Source organism: Alosa alosa, chromosome 10 (genome assembly GCF_017589495.1).
Source record: "Alosa alosa isolate M-15738 ecotype Scorff River chromosome 10, AALO_Geno_1.1, whole genome shotgun sequence".
Lineage (NCBI taxonomy): Eukaryota > Metazoa > Chordata > Actinopteri > Clupeiformes > Clupeidae > Alosa > Alosa alosa.
The window spans coordinates 19268862-19288737 of record NC_063198.1 but is presented as its reverse complement, the minus strand read 5'-3'; the positions used below and the strand labels follow the sequence as shown (position 1 = coordinate 19288737).

The following is a 19876-nucleotide window of genomic DNA, read 5'->3' as shown; positions in this document are numbered from 1 at the left end:
TTTTTTTTTAAATAGAAATTGGGTCTACTCTGCATAGTGGCTGAGATGTATATATACAGTAGAGCTACCAAGTATGTGGGGTAATTGAGACAAACTCTTTTTGTTCCAGTTGAAACATACCGTAATGTCATTCCTGGAGCACATGTGAAATTCATTGACACAGCATAACCGATGCACTGAAAAGCCACAGTCAAATGTTCACTTCTGAGCAACTGTAGGCATCTTATCTCAGTCTGAGTGGGGAAGTTCAGTCTCATGCTCTGCCGATAGACATCAGAGATATCCGCTATCTGTGACTGTGAAGCGCTTGACTTCTTGGCGCACTTTAATCTCATCTGATTGTGGATCTGATTGGTTCACAGAGGACTCGGAGGAGGACAATAGAGTTCGGGAGGAAGAGCGGCCCGTCACACAAGCAACCTCTAGACTGGCGACCTCTACCGCCTCCACCACCACAACAGCCACCACCACCACCACCACCACCACCCAGATCCCTGTCCTCCACAACCCATGTGCAGGTAATTCAGATGAGCCACTATTAGGTTACCTCACCAAACCACAGTAATTGCAGTGAATTTCTCCAACCTCAATCCAAGGGTGTCAGCCTCCAAGCAACACACAACACATACTATACACCCCACACACACACACACACACACACACACACACAAAATCCTACCACAGCCATCCACACCCTAACCCACAAGACATTCCCATCTTCATTGTGGGTAAAACCCCAGAAAATTCCGCGCCTAGATCGACTTCTCATTTACTGCCCCTGAGAGGAATCCGTCTCCGTCTCCTTCATTTTGGCAGATATATCCCTCATTTTTTCTAAGATGGAGTTCGCCGCTGGCAAAAGATGGCGGGACATTACTTTTGTCTGTTGACATTCAGGCTGGAATTACCATACGTACAGACCTTTTTTGGAGGCTTAGCAGAACCTCTGCGTCGCCTCCACCCACCTGTGTTAAAAGAATGAGTGGGTAAGCTCTACCACGGAACCTACTGATTACTGTGTATATTACAGTATAGCCAGGGATTTGTTCCGCTAAAGTCAGGTACTTTATGTCCATAATTTTCTGCTGCTAGACACCCTTCAGTCCTAATGGGGACAAAAAAACGTCATCTCTTTGATGCAGCTTATCTCTCGCTGTTCACCTCTAATCTGTTTGCTAGATGAGCGATTTTCATCGGAAATGCTATATTGGCCAAGCTAACGTGCCTTGGCGGTGCGGAGTGGGACATCTTGAAAGAGTGATGGCTGGTTCTGAGGAGGGGTCAGGAGGGGAGAGAGTGTTTGATATTAGGCAGTGAGGCAGCGAGGAGGACCTCTGGAGGGTTAAGTTCATCTGTTCCATTAGGAGCCAGGCTGGGCCCGGATGCGCCTGGACAACTCATCACTGGCGAGCGTCTGCCTCCTGGTCACCAGAGTGAGATTTGCAGGGCAACACTGAGGCTGTGCAGTCTCTAGTCTCTAGTCTCTGTCCCTCTCTGACAGTAGGCTCAGACAGAGAGGCAGTCTGTGGACAGAACGTCATCTGCTCTCTAGTCACAAAGGAGTCAGATGTAAAGACATCACTGGGTTTTCACTGAAACCTGCAAGCTATTAGCAGACTTGCCTTGCAAAGAGCTATGCTTGCAAAACCATGCTAAAATACCGTAAAAGGTATTCCTACATCTGGGTTGCTGCTTCTTTGTGCAAAGCTGCATTAACATAGAGAATGACTACAAATGACAAGTATCTCTGTCAGATGATCAGAAACGTAATGAGCAGAAATGAGAGCTGAAAAATGACCTGCATGATGTCATTTTAAGTTCATGACTTCAAGATGAGATTGAATATCAGTTCCAGAGACAACTGGTTTAGATTTTTGAATTTAGAGAGTTAAAAGCCGTCAAGAGCCAACAGTAACAAGGCTAGCTCCCCTGCTAAATCCGGACCACATTTTGTCAAAATGTGATCTCAAAACACCTTTGCAATCTGCTTGAGTTCCATGTTCACACACTCTTGGCTAGAATGTTTCAAATGCAATAACTGTGCTAGTCTTTCTCACCTACTTTTATACCAGATTCTCCCGTGCTGGTTCCCAAATGTATACTGTAATGTATGTCTGGCTCAATGAGATCAGCTCTCCTCGGAACCCTTGGTGTCTGTCCAGTAAGGTTACAAGTCCCACCTGGTGTCCGCAGTACCATTGCAAATGGACAGTGGAAGCAATGATTTCCAATGAGGCATCTGTCTTTTATGACTTGCTCAACAGTTGGACTGGAGAGCAGGTCTAAGACTGCTGCCCTTTGGAAACCCACATGCCGTGTTTTCGGTACCGATGCCTTTTAGATCTCCTCTGTTGCGTTGCCAATGCTCAGCTTGGAGTTTGCATTTGTGTTCATTCAAATTAACCTCAATGCAGACTCCTTGCCGTGTCCTCATAGTATAATACCATTGTAATTTTGTAAAATTCCAAATTGGGACACTCAAATGGCACTCCCACTGAGCTGGTATTGAAGGCACTGAAGATATTTATTCAGGAAAGAGAAAGTCTGAAGAGGATGTCTGTTTTTGTTAGTCTCCGACTCTAAACTCACATGGTTCATAACACAGGTCATAACAATGACTCTCCTTACCTCCCTCTCTCTCTCTCTCCCTCTCTCTCTCTCTCTCTCTCTCTCTCTCTCTCTCTCTCTCTCTCTCTCTCTCTAGGCAATGGCCCGTGTGCACAGCGGTGCTCCATAGCCGGGGGTCGTGCCAAATGCTCTTGTTTCCCAGGATTCTCTCTGATGGCTGACGGGCACTCGTGTGAAGGTAGGTATCAGTGCAGCTGGTCATCCCACCGCGGTGAAACACTTGGGTTAGCCTTGTGAATCCCTGTCATTCATCCAAGCATGGCGAAAGCAAATAACCTTCTGACATGCCACACAAAAAGTAGGCTCACATCACCACACATCACATCTCTCTCTCCCTCTCTCTCCTCTCTCTCTCTCTCTCTCTCACACACACACGGACACACACTAACACTAACACACAGACACACATGCGCACACACATACCATACTCTGACACAAACATTTTCTCACTCATATTCACATACAAAAGTACTTGAGCATACACAACATGCACACATGCATTATCCTACACATATACTCACAAACAAACACAGCCATGCACACACACACACACACACACACACACACACACACACACACACACACACACACACACACACACACACACACACACACACATACAAAGACACACACACAAAGACACACACACTTGACCCATGACAACGATTTGTTCGACAAGATTCATATTCAGACTGACAGTGTTATAATTGGACACAGTCGCTCGCGCACCAGCGTGTAGATGTAATAGCATTTAGACTTCATAACCTGCCATGTCTTAACCAGCAGAGCCCGCTGACTGCAGACCAGCCCAAGCGTAGCCAATTGCTCCGTCTTCAAAAACCATGGTTGCAATAACAAGCAGCGAAAAAAAACCTTCTAAACTTAGTCACCGTTCCTCAGCCTGATCAAACATTCGCCAGCTGCACTTTCGCCTTCTTTATTGTATAACATGAGGAAAACACAGGCGCCAAATTGGTGATGGAGAGAGAGCTAATAAATTTGGTGGCAGTGCCTCAGTCCTGGGCAGCAAGCAGATCCGGGGGTTCTGCGGGGTTTGGCTGTGTACTGCCCGAGTGGTTGTGTGGTTATTTCCGTGTGCTGCTGCCACCGTGCGATTTATGGTACAGCAGTGTTGTTAAATGAAACGGTGAGTCTTGATTGCATGGCCCCTCTGCTAACCCATCCCCTCTCGGAGCTCCCCCAAGTTCTCATCCCAGAGCCATTAGGGGCACACAGTAATTGTGTGATTGAAGACCGAAATGGAGAACTCCTGCAGAGGAAATAAACTGGTTTTGTCTCAACATGAAAAGCCAAAGGTGACTTTTAAGACTGCTGGCTCTGTGCACCACCCCCCACCCCACAAACACACACACAAATACACATGCACACTCTCTCTCTCTCTCTCTCTCACACACACACACACACACACACACACATACTTCCCACCCCGTTACCGAGCCAGCACGTTGTTATTGAGTGACGTGCAGGCGGAGGAAGTAAAATAGATTCTGCATCCCTGAGGCAGCCGGGGCGCCCTGTTGTCATGTGATGAATGAGGTCTGTGTTTGGGAACGGTGAGTGGACTGTTATCCACGTGAGGACAGCTTTAGTGCAATCATAACGGGCCAGGATACCATGCACACGTTTCGCTGAGACAGCACCACCATGACCCCATCAGATCGAGTAAATTGAAGTAGGACTCTCCCTCCCTTCTCTCTCTCTCACACACACACACACACACACACACACTCCTCTCTCTCACTCTCCGAAAGTGTTCCCATATGTTACAGCAAGGGAGGGGAAACTTTGATTTTTGTCCTGAAACAAAGAAAACAGCTCTTTTTCCCCTGAAGATCCTAATCATTTAGTCATACTACATGGGAGACGGCCAACAACAAGACTTTTACTCCCCAGAACAATGTTCCATTATGGCCCATCCATTCCTACATGATTTTGTTGTTGATATTTATGAATAATGGCTGAGGGAATTGACTGGAATGCATATCACAAGGAAGCTGGTATCGCTGCGTCAGCTGATCCATTGTCTTGTGCGCTACATAGTGGACAACAGCACTGAAGTGCTGGCAAGCTTCAGTTTTATAGGCTGGATTCACATGGTAGAAATTATGCCTAACAACGACACTAAAAAGATACATGATGCACTAAAACTGTTAATATGATGGCAAAGACGTTTACCAGCAGCCAAATAGCCATTGAAATCATCTCTTTCAAGTACAAATACACACTGTATGCTGTACTGATAATCTGCCATTCTGCTAATGTTTGTGTTTGATGTGTCACTGTATTTCAATTACAGCTATTGGAAAGCCACTGCAGGTCTGCCATATGGCAATATATTGTGTTGGGTAAAGGGTACAGCATTAATTTGTGTGGTGTGTGTGTGTGTGTGTGTGTGAGAGAGAGAGAGAGAGAGAGAGAGATAGAGAGAGAGAGAGAGCGGAAATGGATGTGTCGATGTGTGTTTGAGTGTGTGTACCTACCTCACAACTCTGGCTCGTGTCTACCTGTATAGACGTGAATGAATGCAGGGGAGGAACACACAATTGCTCCCGTGGGGACTTTTGTGTGAACTCGGAGGGCTCCTACCGCTGCATCCGCCTCAACGAGATGTGTGACCAGGGCTTCATTCACAATGTCAATAGACAGTGTGTGGGTAAGAGAGCAGCCACCGGCCCAAAGCAGCATTGTGACCTCGTTTCAAATCCATCACAAAATACCCAAAGGGAAGAGACTGGTTTGCCAAGCCTTTGAAGCACACAGACACAGTTGTATGTGTAGGTCAAAGCACACAAACACACACACACACAAACACACACACACACACACAAACGCACACACACGCACACACACTTGCACGCACACATACAGTACACACACTTTTCGAACACAAACGCAATTGAGAGGCCCCTTATTGTTACGCTTCACCAAGTCTTATTTGAGGTCAAGTGAGCAAAGAAATCTCATACCTCCCCCTACCCTTAAGAATCAGGTTAGCATGTAAAGCAGTCAAAGGCAGACCTACTAAAAGTGTTATTGTCCCTAGTAGGGATCTGTCTCTGGCTTGGATCTGTGTTCTGACTTCCAGTTCTGAAAATAAAATCCCTTTAGTAGCTGGATGGGTTTGTTTTGAGATATTCCCAAACACACATTAACAGCATAATCATGCAGTAGCGGTTAGATGAGGGACTTCATGTCACATCGAATAAAAACGCTCAAATCTCAAAGTCAGTAATGATCGAGAAAGGGAACTAGCCTGCTAAACCTAACAGCACCCACCCACGTACACACATGCACACTCACACATACACACACACGTATCACTCTGTGGTCTGTCCAGTTGTATGACTCAGTGAGCCATCATTAACTTTTACTGTTTTCACTCAGTCTTGAGGAAGTCATTGAAGTGACTGTTTCGTACTGTAATGCCATGACAACACTGCCCAATACCCACTTACTGTAGTATTCACAGATCATTACTGGAGCTTGACTAGCTTAGTTTAGTTTAGCTTTAATCTAGCTTGATGTACTGTAGATATTTCTGTATATAACATCAGAATCTCCAGGCACAAAATGGCATCAGTGAGGAGAGTATAAGGCTTGGCAAACCAGAGGCACGTCTCCTACACAAACCATGCTGCTGCCACCTTCCACCGCTGGGCACCGTGAGTCATTCGGGACGGCCGCCCTGGAGCTGCCAGGAGAGGAGGAGGGAGAGGGGGGAGAGGAAAAGGCGACCGACTGGCTGCCCGTCTGTAATCCCCACAGCTTACTTGTCAGTCATGGAGCTGCTGCTGCTGCTGCTGCTGCTGCCGCCACTGCTGCAAGCACTGCCGCGCTGCTAGCACTGCCACGCTGCTGCTTCTCTTCCTAACGATCACCACTGCGGACGCCCATTGATGTATATATATATATATATCATGTGGACTATCTGCATGCCCTTTGACACACATGCCTCCTGTGAGGATCTTATGGCTTCCATATCACACTTAACCTGCACATCTGCAATCCTGCACTGAGTTTAGTCATGGGCTTATTCACATGCCTTGTGTTCTCAGGATGTTTGTTATTTTATATTTATCTGTGTTGGTGTTTGCTACTTTATTGTCCTAACACTATCTCTAAAGGCCATTGGTATTTTGTTGGCTTCCCTCTTGAGAAATGTCATTTCTGCTTAATGGCATTGCAGTGAGAGTTGGTGAGGTATTGAGCTAAAATTGATGCATTGTGATAGGACGAGGTGTGCCTTGAGACGGCGTGCTCTGTTCTTTATTGTGCTTTTTTATTGCATTGTGTTGGCCTCAAAACTTCTTAACCCTGCTTAAATTTATGATTGTCTGGAGCACAAGGCATCCTTGCAAAATAGACTCTTGTCAGAATGAGACATCCCCAGTGAAGGGAAGATGTTGTCAGATATATTTGCTGTCCTCAGCTAAGGTTTGTGAGATATTTATGAATAGAGATGTGTGTGTGTGTGTCCCTTTCTCTGTGTTTCTTTCTCTCTCCTTCTGTGTTTGTGTGTGTTTGTTTATTTGCGAGTGTGTGTGTGTGTGTGTGTGTGTGTGTGTGTGTGTGTGTGTGTGTGTGTGTGTGTGTGTGTGTGTGTGTGTGTGTGTGTGTCCTCATCGAGAGCCCTTTTTCTCACACACAGGCATTTCTGCCTCCCTATTGTGAGAAGCTGCCAAGTCAACTTCCCCTTGCTTTGTTTGGCTACATTTTGCTTGAATGTTTAAAATGCTCAACTTCCATCTGTCACCCCCTCCTCCTCTCTCACACACACACACATGCTCTCTCTCTCTTTCTCTCTCACATACACACACATGCTTTCTCTCTCTCTATCTGTGAGTGTGGGTGTGTGTGTGGCCTGTGTGGTCATGTTTGTGTATATGAGTGCATGTGTCTATGCCCATGAGTGTGTGTATTTGTGTATGTGTGTCATCTGGCCAATATGGTGTGTGTGCAATGGGGGTGAGAGTCTTGGAAATGATGTACATACCCAAAGCCTCTGCAACTAGGCAACCTTCACCACGGCAACACGCTGTCAGGGAAAATACACACGTCTGTCAAGAACTGGCATGAAGAATCAAAGGAGAGGACTCATTCAAGAGAAATGCTCTATGACACACAGGCACACATATCCACACACACACATACAGAGACACATTCTCACATGCTCCTATAACTCTCTCTCTCTCTCTCGCACACACACACATATACACACACACACACACACTCACATACATCCACCTTCCCATACTCACATACTCACACACATGTATGTACACATACAGAGACAAAATATATTTCACAGGCATGCAAACACACATACACACATGTGCACCAACTGCAATGCAGAGAGCAGATGCCCTTGTGTCTCCAAATTGAGCACTCACAAAGGACTCAACTCAGATGGACATTTGAGAATTTTTTAAAAGAAATGCCAGTCTCTGAGAATGTGCTTCCTATTTTGGCAGGAGCTGCATTTTTGTGGTATTTATTTTTTGCATTTTTAAGCCTTTTTGGGTGAGGAAATAGTGTAGTTAATAGACCGACCTCTCTCAAGGTTGTGTTTTTCTCCATGCAACACTAAGTCTACAGAGAAAAGTTTTGTCCTCAGTACATACACCCCAATACATACCCCCAATACATACACACACACACACACACACACACACACACACACACACACACACACACAGACACAGACACACACACACACACGCACACCACATCCCTCCTCTGTCTTAAATCTCTGTCTTCAGCCCCTTGCAGACATCTGCTTGAGCTGGGAGGACATTACGATGCACATAGTTAAATACAAGTCTCCGTGGTACCATCTCCAGCAGCAGAGCAGAGGGAGGGGGATGGGATCTGGACGACAGCCAGGGAAGGGAGGAGGATGAGGAGCAGAAGAAGAAGAAGAAGAGCCTGAAGATAGGAATGAGACCCTCGAGGCACAGGCTGGAGGTCTCCAAAAAGCACCCCCCTCCATCTTCCTGACTCCTGTGTCATGCGTGTGGGGTGGGGGTGGGGATTGGGGAGATGAGGTATTTTTCTGAGGAATCGTGGGGTGTTTTTCATTATTTGGAGGCAGGAGACAAGCCACCCCACCATGCAGATTTGTGTTATGGAGGTCCAGACGGATTTTTTTTGCTCCACATCCAGAGGATGATCTTCAGCACTGGCCACATGCCATAGGACGTGATTTGTACACACTCACACTGAGCCCAACAGACCCCTCACACACGTACCCACACACACACACACACACACACACACACACAGACACACACACACACACACACACACACACACACACACACACACAGACACACACATTTTAACCGTTTATTTATGTCCACATGAAGAAAATGGTCCAGGGACACAAATATTAAGAATGCAGTACAATACATATGCAAACTTATGGACCAGTAGCATGCACCAGGTCTTCACAATGTCACTTAACTTAAGTGATATATAACTTAACAAGCGCAATACTCAGTTCTTAAGGGTATAAGTAGCAACGTCTCCACCATATGTGGCGGCTGCCAATAATAGCAGAGATGGCACAGTACTTTGCAAACTGTTTAGCCCTCCCTTTGGCCATCCCAAGTAGTTGCAGCCCTCTTACAACCAGCCTGTGTACGCGTCCTAGGCTACCAAATATGAATACGAGTAGTCTGCACCTATAGCCTAGCTCTGAGATGGTGTTTAGACACACACAGACACACACACACACACACACATACACACAGTCACCCACACATACACACACAGACATACACACACACTGACACACACACACACAAACTCCCCTACCTCCTGCAGTGACCCATCAGTCCCTCGTCACTCGATGATGACACGATAGGGAAGGTTGCAGCCCCAGCGCGGCTGATCTCCACAGCACAACAATGCTGTCATCTGCTGCTCCGCGCCTCCCTGACTCATCTACTTGGCAGACAAGCTGGTGGTGGTGGTGTGTGTGTGTGTTGTAAATCAATGTTTTCCCCCCGCGCTGTTTACCAGTTGTTGTGCATTCTGCTGATAAGTTCTCTCTCTTTTTCTGTGCTCTCACAGAGAGTAGATAGAGCCAACAACGTTCGCAACAGGCCCCACAATTATTTTTGCTGGCATGCATGTGACATCTCCAGTCTCCCATCTTGTCCATTTTTTTTTCTCTTGTTCATTTGTTTTTGTTTAGTTTTGTTCATTTTTGGCTTGTGAAGCAGACACTGTCAGGGAAAGCAAGCGGAACTGAACGGAATTCTCGCCAGCTTTGAATAATCTATTACATCCATGATTTTCCTTTTCTTTCTTTGTCTTTTTGGTTGAAGGTCCTCATAATGACCGATGATCTTGGCGTTGGACTGAGTAGTGTAGTGTAAACTAGCCTGTGATCCACACAATGTTCAGCTCAAACACACAGTCTCTCTTCAGTTGCTTCCAGCAATGTTCTAACACTTCTGTGTTGGCGAATGAGCTCTTGGCTTTGTGTTGTAATCATGCTTCCGTCCATTTGCCTTTTCAGCTCATCACTTTTTCATTTTGGCAGTTTGCTTGACCACACTGTCAGAGGAACGGTGTGTGTGTTTGTGTGTGTGTGTGTGTGTGTGTGTGTGTGTGTGTGTGTGTGTGTGTGTGTGTGTCTGTGTGTGAAAAACCCTTTGTAACTCAGTATAGAAGTAGTTCTGGGCACGCACCTCCAATCCGTGTATATGTACCCAGATTCCAAGCGCTCTCTCTCTCCTCTACTTGTTTTTTTACACTCTAGATGTAGATGAATGCATCACCAACACACACACCTGCAAACCCACTGAGCGGTGTGTGAACACACTGGGAGCCTTCGTGTGCGAGAGGCACATCTCATGTTCATCAGGGTACCAGCCAAGGAATGGAGTCTGTGAAGGTTGGTTAAGCCACTATTACCACATTCACATTTCGTCATTCCGTGGTTAAAACTAATTTAAGAACATTTAGCATTTGATTATCCAAGAACATCCTTTGGATAAAACCAGTTCTATTTCATTTCTCCTGACCACCAGAGGCATAGAACTGCGGTTATATACGTAACCATCGATTTATCACCTATTGTCTAAGCACATTCATTGGTGAAACCACATGTAACATATCCAGTTTTCATCAGTTTCCAAGTCCATCCATCTGTTACACCACACTCAATGCATTTGATCATCCATTGATTGAACCACACTTAATACATTTACTTTTCATCATCTAAGCACATTCATTAGTGAAACCACATGCAACATATCCAGTTTTGAGTATAATCAAAGTCTAAGTCCGTTCATCTGTTCTATTACATTCAATGCTTTAGATCATCCATTGGTTGAACCACATTAAATATGTCTAGTTTTCATCACGTAAGCACGTTAATGGGTTAAACCACATTTAGCACCATTTGGTCATCTAAGCTCATTCATCTGTTAAACCTCATTTAACAGCTTTTACTGTTGGTTGGTTGTCTTAGCACATTTACATTTAATCAACCAAGTATTCTGCCCTGGAAATCCACAGTTCTCGCGAGAGCACAATGGAATTGTCTCTGCGAGACACTCTGGCAATGAGCAATGATGCACCTTACTTTTTCCCCTTGCATTCCGGGGAACCAGCTAAACTGATGAAGACAGCCCTGCAACGTTGGAGGACAGTACACATTGGATAGTGTTATCCGATTTTGTCGAAGTCCGAAATTATTCAGAGTAAACATGTTCTAGTGTTATCCAATTACGTGCAGTGAGATTTTTAAATGCATGCTTGTTGCTGCCCCTCGAGTTGGGCCATTACATTGTTCGTGGTCAGACCCTTAATCTTTCTAGATTACCAGGGTCTGGATTTTCCAGGCTACAAGTATTCAGTATTTGTGGGTTAAACCACATTTTAGTCCTTCGATAATCTGAGCAAAGCCATTGCTCAAACAACATTATGATTTGCGTTATATCATCCAGGCACATACAGTATGATGTCATGTGCTTACTCACACTGCTCCTGCTCCTACCCTCCATCCTTAAGACTCCTCCCTCACTTCTCTGCCAGCGAACTGTTCAGCATTCAGTGTGCCTCCAAACCCAATCGGCCCGCTTCGCAGAGTGGTTAAAATTACAACTTTCTGGGCACTCTTCCATTACCATCATGTCTCAGAGAAAGTGCAGGGTTTATTATTCATTATTATTTGAGCTTTCATCTGCAGCTGATATCGATCTGATATAGATGAGCGTGTCAATTTCACCCAAGATGAACACACAGCTAAAGTCAGTGCTTTGGATTCGGAGACATTTGGCCACTGTGCTTCTTCACTGCAGTCGCCTGGTTGGATATTGATCAGATGACCACAAAAAGCGCAGAGGCATCAAAACCTTTGTGTTTGGTATGAGTCATGCACATAAAGGCTCGACAGAAGTTTTCAAAGTTCTACTGAGTAAGCCACAACTCTCACAAGGCCTTCACTTTTGCTGAGCTGAAATGTGTAACCAGCACAGTACAGTAAAAACCCTGTCAAGCATGGACACAGAGCCTTTTCAAAAGAGGCGCTCAGCTAGGGTGTGGCTGTGTGCCAGCTCGCTATCTTGAGAGGCAGCCATCAAGGTCACTCCATCAACAATTATGAACAGATTTCTCAGCACCAGCGCTATGCCGCTGTGGGCCCATGACCCCAAGGGTGCAACTCCAGGCACTTCTCCTTCTTGTCATTCTCTCACTCCCCCCATCTTTTCATCCCTCTCTCTACCCCTCTTTCCTCTCGTCTCGGGCTGCTGGGGTGAGGTTGAGAAGCCAGGGCATTTCATCATTCTGGACTTTAAACTTGGCAGCCGAGGTCAGGAAGGAATGGCCACAGCGGCCAGATGCAAAATGAGTGCCTCGCAGCACAGTCCACACCAGACGCACACGTCTCTGTCTCTCTCGATCTCTTGCTCTTCCACTCTACAAGCCAACAGATGTCCAGTCACCCGCCTCGTGACTGAGGAGTGACCATGCAGATGCAGGGAGAGGCTCAGTCTGTATGAGAGTTGAAGAAATGCAGAAGGGGGGGGGGGGCACACTTAAAATACCTCCCTAAGATTTGTGATTCACAACGGCAGACCTTGGCAAGCGTGAAAGACTAATAAGAGCAGACGATCATTAAGGTAATCTGTAGCTGACCAGCTAACGACAGAGTAAACTAATTACATGCTTAAAAGGAGAGAGTACTTTCTGGAGACCTGCTTCTCTGATGATGGCTGGGCTGAGAAAAACACTCTCTAATTAAGATATCACACATCCTCGCAGGGCCTGTCGGGCATTGGTGCGTTTTTCCACGACTATCACACCGTGGTCAAACTACTTTACAAAACCAATGACAACATTTGAAATAAGTTGCTGTGTAAGAGTCGGATAATCAGTGCACCGAGGAGGAAAAAATACAAAGTTTTGGCTTAGTCAGAACAGCTGTGAGGACGAGCTCATTACTCGTCACTCTGATGTTAAACCACAGTGCCCCCTACAGGCCAAAAGACAGTATTCACACAAGTAACGGAGCAGCCTTTCTCTGCCCAATTACTTTGTATTAAGAGAGATAGATAGATAGATAGATAGATAGATAGATAGATAGATAGATAGATATCCATTTTTATATTTAGCCATGAACCATGCTAAATAAATACCCTTGTCTTCTGCTCACAGACAAAATGTACACTGACAATAGTATACCTGCTGTAGAGTTTTTTTTACAAAACAAGGACACATCATAAAGACCTCCTTATAGAAGTGGTCTTCCTGTTACAAATGGAGGCAGAAGGCTAATTTCCTGCTTTGTGCTACCCCTCCCCTTACCTTTGTTCTCACAGACATCGATGAGTGTGTGACCAGGACTCACAACTGTGGAGCGACGATGGAGTGCAGGAACACCGAGGGATCGTTCAGCTGCGTTCCCAAGCAGCAGCGCTGTTACACAGGGTTCACTCAGGACACGCATGGCAACTGCATCGGTGAGACATGGGCTGCCCACGGAGCGAGGGCTCGCTAGTGCCCCCTAGTGGAATTAGATAGAACTGTAGATGATGGGCACATACGGAATACTATGCTAATCCGTCCAAACAAATGACCACTGTGCATACAATTTCAATGAATAGAAATGATGAATGTAATCTGAACTGAGGATTTGGGCTGGCGCAATTCTCGCCCATCTCTGTCTTCATCTCTCCCTCCCTCTCTCCCTCCCTAAAACTGCCTCTACCTCTGCCGCTTCCCTGCCCTCTCCTCTCCCCCCTTCTCCACTTGACTCATCCAGACATTGACGAGTGCAGCAGTCTGGCGGAGCCCTGCAGCTCGGGCTTCAACTGCATCAACACGGTGGGCTCGTACACCTGCCAGCGGAAGGTGATCATGTGCAGCCCGGGCTACCACGCCAGTCCAGATGGAGCCAGGTGCATTGGTGAGAGAGCGGAGAGTACCAAAGAGGGCCGGAGCAGGCCAGCGCTCCCCACCCCCCCACACACACACCTCCCCTCCACAACCCTCTCCTCTCCTCCCCTCTCCTCTCCTCTCCTCTCCTCTCCTCCCCTCCTTTCCTCATCTTAGGCTCTTACAACTTGTCTCAACCATCAGACTCTAGCACAGGGAGTTTTGTTTGAATTTTAACGGGGTTGTCTTCCTGTTTTAAGGTTTTTGTGGTAGTTATGGAGTTAATAAAGGATAATATTTATTGTAGGGTATGAACTGTGTGTGCTTGTTAGTTACTCATAGTGGTTATCCAATGTGTTTTTGGGGGGCTGGGGTATTGGTTGCTAGGGGTGGAGATGGCCGCGGGGGTTGGTTGTAAGAAGGTTAATTGGCAAGGATCCAACAGATTCTTTAAGGAAAGTTAGATGCAGACACTAGAGAGTCAGTTACTATCTGAGGAACCTTGACAACACTTATTTTACTAATGAGTAAGTTCTTAAGCCTGAGATTAAGCTGTAGTGTTGTGGTACAAGATAAATGTACTCCATAGTCTCCGCACTGCAGTGCCAACCTGCTAATTAAGCTACCTTGTTATTAGGAGTGGATGAAGCTTATGTCAAAACAGACTGATATGCCATCTAATTACTGCACAACCCACGTTTACATAGTGCTCATACTCTCCAGAGAGACCTCTGTCTTAGCTGGTATGCTCCAAGCAAGGGGGAGGCCCTGTGGTTGATCTCCTGCCAGGCAAAGATGGTTCTTTCCTTTCTTCTGTTTCCAGACATTGATGAATGTCAGACGGGCATCCACCGCTGTGGAGAGGGGCAGATATGTCAGAATGTCCCTGGCAGCTACCGCTGCAACTGCCAGACGGGCTACCAGTACGACGCCATCCGCCAGACCTGTGTGGGTGAGTGTTTGTGTGTGTGTGTGTGTGTGTGTGTGTGTGTGTGTGTGTGTGTGTGTGTGTGTGTGTGTGTGTGTGTGTGTGTGCACGCGGCAGTTAGTGCTGGAGGAGCTAACGCCGGCAAGCGGCTAGCGCTAACAGGAAAAGAGCCCCCTGGCTCAGTTCCAGCTCATGTACTTTGTTGTCATTGTGTTTGCCATGTTAGGCAGGCTGGGTTCGGTGTAATGAAGCTAGCTAAATGAATAACTCATGGGCACTTCAGTGTGTTTAGAGAGAACTAATGTCTTCATTTAGTAAAGTGGATAAAGTGGATAGTAGCAGATGACTCGGAGAGAGATCTGGCCCTTACATACATACATCCTGGCATTCTCTATTCTATTCTCAAAAGAGAACTCATTCATATTCCACCTGAGATTTTGTAAGAAATAAGATCAATTACCATTCTCACTGGATGGATCTCATGCATCAGCAGTACAGAAAATCTTCAAAGCCAAAAATCAAGCCAAAATAGTCAAACTTCTATGATATTAATACAGTGAAACAGTAATAATAATAAAACTGCCTTGATGTATGCCACACAAACAGTCACTCTAAACTGGGAATGAATGTGGTTTAATTAGCTCTATTGGCCAAATGGAAAGCTGCGTGGAGTAGGAAGACTAGGGAGGAGAGGCAGACCCGTATGTGTGCACGGCTTCATGCATGCCAATGAGGCCAACACAATTGCTTTTGTCTACTTGTGCTCTTCACTCTGATGTTCCGGCATACCAATGCAGAGCTGCCATGATGGGCTATGATCCTGGGGCTTTGTCTGACTCCTTTTGAACCGTCGCATCGTCTTGCCCAGGTCAAGGACCAATGCTTTCTCCATATCTATTCTGAAAAATGCATCACAGTGGGTTATTGAATTGCAAAAGAACACAGTGGCATGTACTTTGCTGTAAGTGGCAGGACTCCTACTGAGAGGGTATTTTTCAGTGTGGTGCAGTTTCAGTAGAAAATTCTGCCTCAAACCCTCTCCCTCTCCCTCTCTCTCTCTCTCTCTCTCTTCATTGGAAAACTATTATCATTATATTCACACTTGCATAGTACTGTCATAATATAAACAGAACAAAATGTCTTACAGGTGGAAATGTAGCAATCAGATCTAAACATCAACACACATATGTAACAGCAGCCACGACTGCCAAGTATGAGTCTGTGTGGCCCCTGACTGTCCGTGCTTCTCCTGTGTGTGCAGATGTGAATGAGTGCTGGCGCTACCCGGGCCGCCTGTGTGCCCAGACGTGCGAGAACACGCCAGGCTCCTACCAGTGCTCCTGCACGGCCGGCTTCTCCCTGGCCTTCGACGGCAAGAACTGCGAAGGTACAGCAGGAGACAACACACACACACACACACACACACACACACACACACACACACACACACACATATGTGCACGCACATACACACACACTCCCTTCAGAATGAACTTAAGTTTTGTTGCTTCCGGTTGTTTGTGCTCTTGAGAAGCAGTTTTGTCTGTCAGATGTCTGAGGCTTTGCTCCAACAGCCATAGAGGAGGTAATTACATAAAATGAGGTAATTAAATAGAAAATGAAAAGGAACCTTCATTTCCAAACAAGAATGTTGGAAATGTTTATTTTGAAGAAGAACTTAATAGTGTTTGTAGCAGTTCCTAAGCAGTTGGCTCAGTGAAGTATGATCAAAAAGCAATATTTTTTTCTGTTGTTCATTGGTAGACTACTTGTTTATTCCCTTGCAGTCAACTGAGGACAATCTAAGAACACGCTTGAGCTCCCGAAACAGCTTCTAAGAGCTGCCTTTGGGTGTGAATGTAGCTTCCTATCTTAGCCACATACTTGATGCTGTATAAATAGAATTTAGTCAATAAAGTAGGCCTATAAAATAATGGATGATGATGCGTGTTACACTATTTCACATATGTAATAACCACATATGACTTAAAACAGACATGTTTGTAGAACTGCTGCTTTCTGCCTGTCATTGAGTCTTTTCTTGAGGTACTGCCACAAGCTGGCGTTACTAGTTCTAACTGGATAAGCTGTGTGGAGTCCCAGTGGCGGCTCCTCATGGCTCTGATGCAGCCTAATAACGAGGCTCGCAGGTGCGGGCTGTCAGCCGCCAGACAGCGCGTCCACAGAGGCTGGTCTCCGCCAGCGCCCGTGCCTCAGAGAGACACGATGCCCTTTACCGTGCTTCACTCTGTCCCCCAACGCTGTCAAACACGTTATTTAAGGAACTTTATCAAGGATGTTTGGGCTGTATTTTTAATGCCTCTCCTCTCTCTTATATTACGGTGGTGTAGTAATTTATCGAAGTGTGATGAGGAGCGGGTTGTTTCAAGGTCTAGAGTGGTGCCAGAGATGTAGTGTAGAGAGGTGACCAGGGCCTCAGTTCTTCTGAATATTGGTGTAAACATAGACACCAGTGCAGAGGGAGCCAGTGGAGGTGAAGACAGCTCATTTGGCTGCGTGAGCCACTGACATTGGCAGGGAGGACCAAAACAATTACTCAGAAAAATGGGCTTTGCACACAGGTCTTAATATCTGGCATTTGACTGGAATAATATTGAATGTCATAAACATGTCATGGGGAGATGTCATGTAGTGTCATCAATATGTAGTTATAAAAGAGAGGCATAAAGTTGTGTCACAACATGTGTACACGAGCTGTAATGTTACTGTACACATGTTTTGACACAACTGTATGTGTCTCTTAACTTGTGGAGAATGTGCTACGCCTTTCTCTCCCTTTATCTTGAGTTTCTCTGTAATGGTATCAGCATTGTTCTTGTAACATCTTGTGCTTTTGCTCAGATGTGAATGAGTGTGACACCAATCCGTGCAGCCAAGAATGCGCCAACATCTATGGCTCCTACCAGTGCTACTGCCGACAGGGCTTCTACCTGAAGGAAGACGGACACACCTGTGAGGGTAGGACTGCTCACCTGAACCCACACTGACTGCAGCACAAGGTTCTGGAACTCATACACAGATGCTAAAGTTCTATCTCTGATTCTTCAGTAATGAAAAGTAAGGAAATGAAAAAGGCAGTTGGTTTGTTTGTTAACTTCACTTCACAATTAGTTTTTTAATTTGTCTTGGATTTCATATACTGTAATGAAATTGAAATAGGTCGATGCAACAGTAGTCAGTGGCTCTAATCACAATCACAGAATTAATTGCTCTGCCCTTTTGGAAAATTCTTCCCAGTAGGCTTCAGGAGTTTCACAGTAGAATCAGATGTATTTGTCTGATACGACTGCTTTAATGATTTCTAAGCAGGACTAAAAGTTAATTTCACAAAAGAGGTGATGCACTGAAAGTATTGATTGAAGCATGAGACAATGTTTCCCTGAGTGAGGCTTCGGAGAAGTGGCATCAGGCTTCTGGTCAAGAGGGATTGATTTTTTTTTTTTTAAGGCTGTCTCCTTAGTGAAAGAGCCAAGAGATAGCTTATGTCACTTGCTTTCACAGGGCCACCCAAAATGAGAGAGAGAGTGAGAGAGAAAGAGGCGCGAACACACACACACACACATATACAGTACACACACAAACACACATGCACATGCACATACGCACACACACACACATACAATCATAATATAAACTCATAGCAGGGCGAATATACTCACCTCACACACACACACACACACACACACACACACACACACACACACCTACACACGACACACACACACACATACATGTAAATGTATAAATAAGCAGATACACATAAGAATGCATGGTCACAGTTCCTTTTTTGAAGAGATTCTAGTGGAGTGTATTGATGGAATCCTTGAAATGGCAAGTGTGTGTGTGTGTGTGTGTGCGTTGGCTTTCAGATATTGATGAGTGCTCGCAAAGCATTGGCCACCTGTGTGCCTTCCAGTGTGTGAATGTCCCTGGTAGCTACCAGTGTGCCTGCCCACCCAGCGGCTACACCATGTCGCCTAACAGCCGCACGTGCAGAGGTATGTAAACACACACAGACATGTACACACGCACATGCACACACACACACACACACACACACACACACACACACACACACACACACACACACACACACACACACACATTAACTGCACACACGTACACACACATATGTGAGCTCACACACAGTCTTGGATGCATACATACACACATCTGTAAACAGTCCTTGTCCCTTGATGTTGCAAGTGAGAATATAAAATATAAGGAGAAGCAACTTATAATAAATGAAAGGGATTAATTTTAAAACAGACTAATTTTACCCTTCAGGGTGTAAATGTTAGCTACGTACATCAATATGGATCGCAACGGTTTTTTAAAATTACATTTCACAGAGCTTCAGGGTGGGAACTAATTGAGCTAACTGCTAACCGCACACACACAAAAAAACATCAATCGCACGTATTGGATAGATCCCTTCCATCCTCATTTTCTGTCCTGGCACTTAACTAACATGCTCCAGTAGAGGTGTTGCCTCGCTCTTTCACTACCCAGCCCCTGAAGTGTTGAGCCAGGCCAGAGCCTAACTCCCTGCCTGCCTGCCTGCCGATTCCCAAAAGGTTAAAATTTGCAAGTGATGAATGAATTAGAGCGGGGATTGGAGGCGGCGAGCTGGAACGGGCCGCGCATCTATAAGATGAGATGCATAAGTAATGCGGGCGGCCACGCCCGCTGCTCTATTGACTCCTGGCTGGATAAGGCACAACCCTGCTCTCGCTCGTCGCGCTCGCCGACTGATTGGTGTTGTCCCTGACAACACAAACCTCGGTGGCTCTGATTTAGAACAGCGTGATTTGAGAGACATTAGTTGTCTGGGAGGTGAAAAAGAGGGCTACTTCCATCCCTCCCGTGCTCTGTGTGTTTTCATCC

At 45.7% G+C, this 19876-nt stretch overlaps 1 protein-coding gene across 3 annotated transcripts in view; it reads left to right on the top strand.

The window, feature by feature from the left end:
- fbln2 (fibulin 2) overlaps positions 1-19876 on the top strand; it is a 64361-nt gene that overhangs the window by 39149 nt on the left and 5336 nt on the right. Inside the window, exons 7-16 of one of the 3 annotated variants that reach the window (XM_048255469.1) lie at positions 363-518; positions 2705-2806; positions 5162-5302; positions 10418-10552; positions 13485-13625; positions 13928-14071; positions 14864-14992; positions 16230-16355; positions 17831-17947; positions 18859-18987. In XM_048255469.1, coding sequence (XP_048111426.1) covers positions 363-518; positions 2705-2806; positions 5162-5302; positions 10418-10552; positions 13485-13625; positions 13928-14071; positions 14864-14992; positions 16230-16355; positions 17831-17947; positions 18859-18987 — 1320 coding nt within the window. The remainder of the gene's footprint in view (positions 1-362; positions 519-2704; positions 2807-5161; positions 5303-10417; positions 10553-13484; positions 13626-13927; positions 14072-14863; positions 14993-16229; positions 16356-17830; positions 17948-18858; positions 18988-19876) is intronic. The other 2 variants (XM_048255471.1, XM_048255472.1) reach the window with 2 other exon arrangements.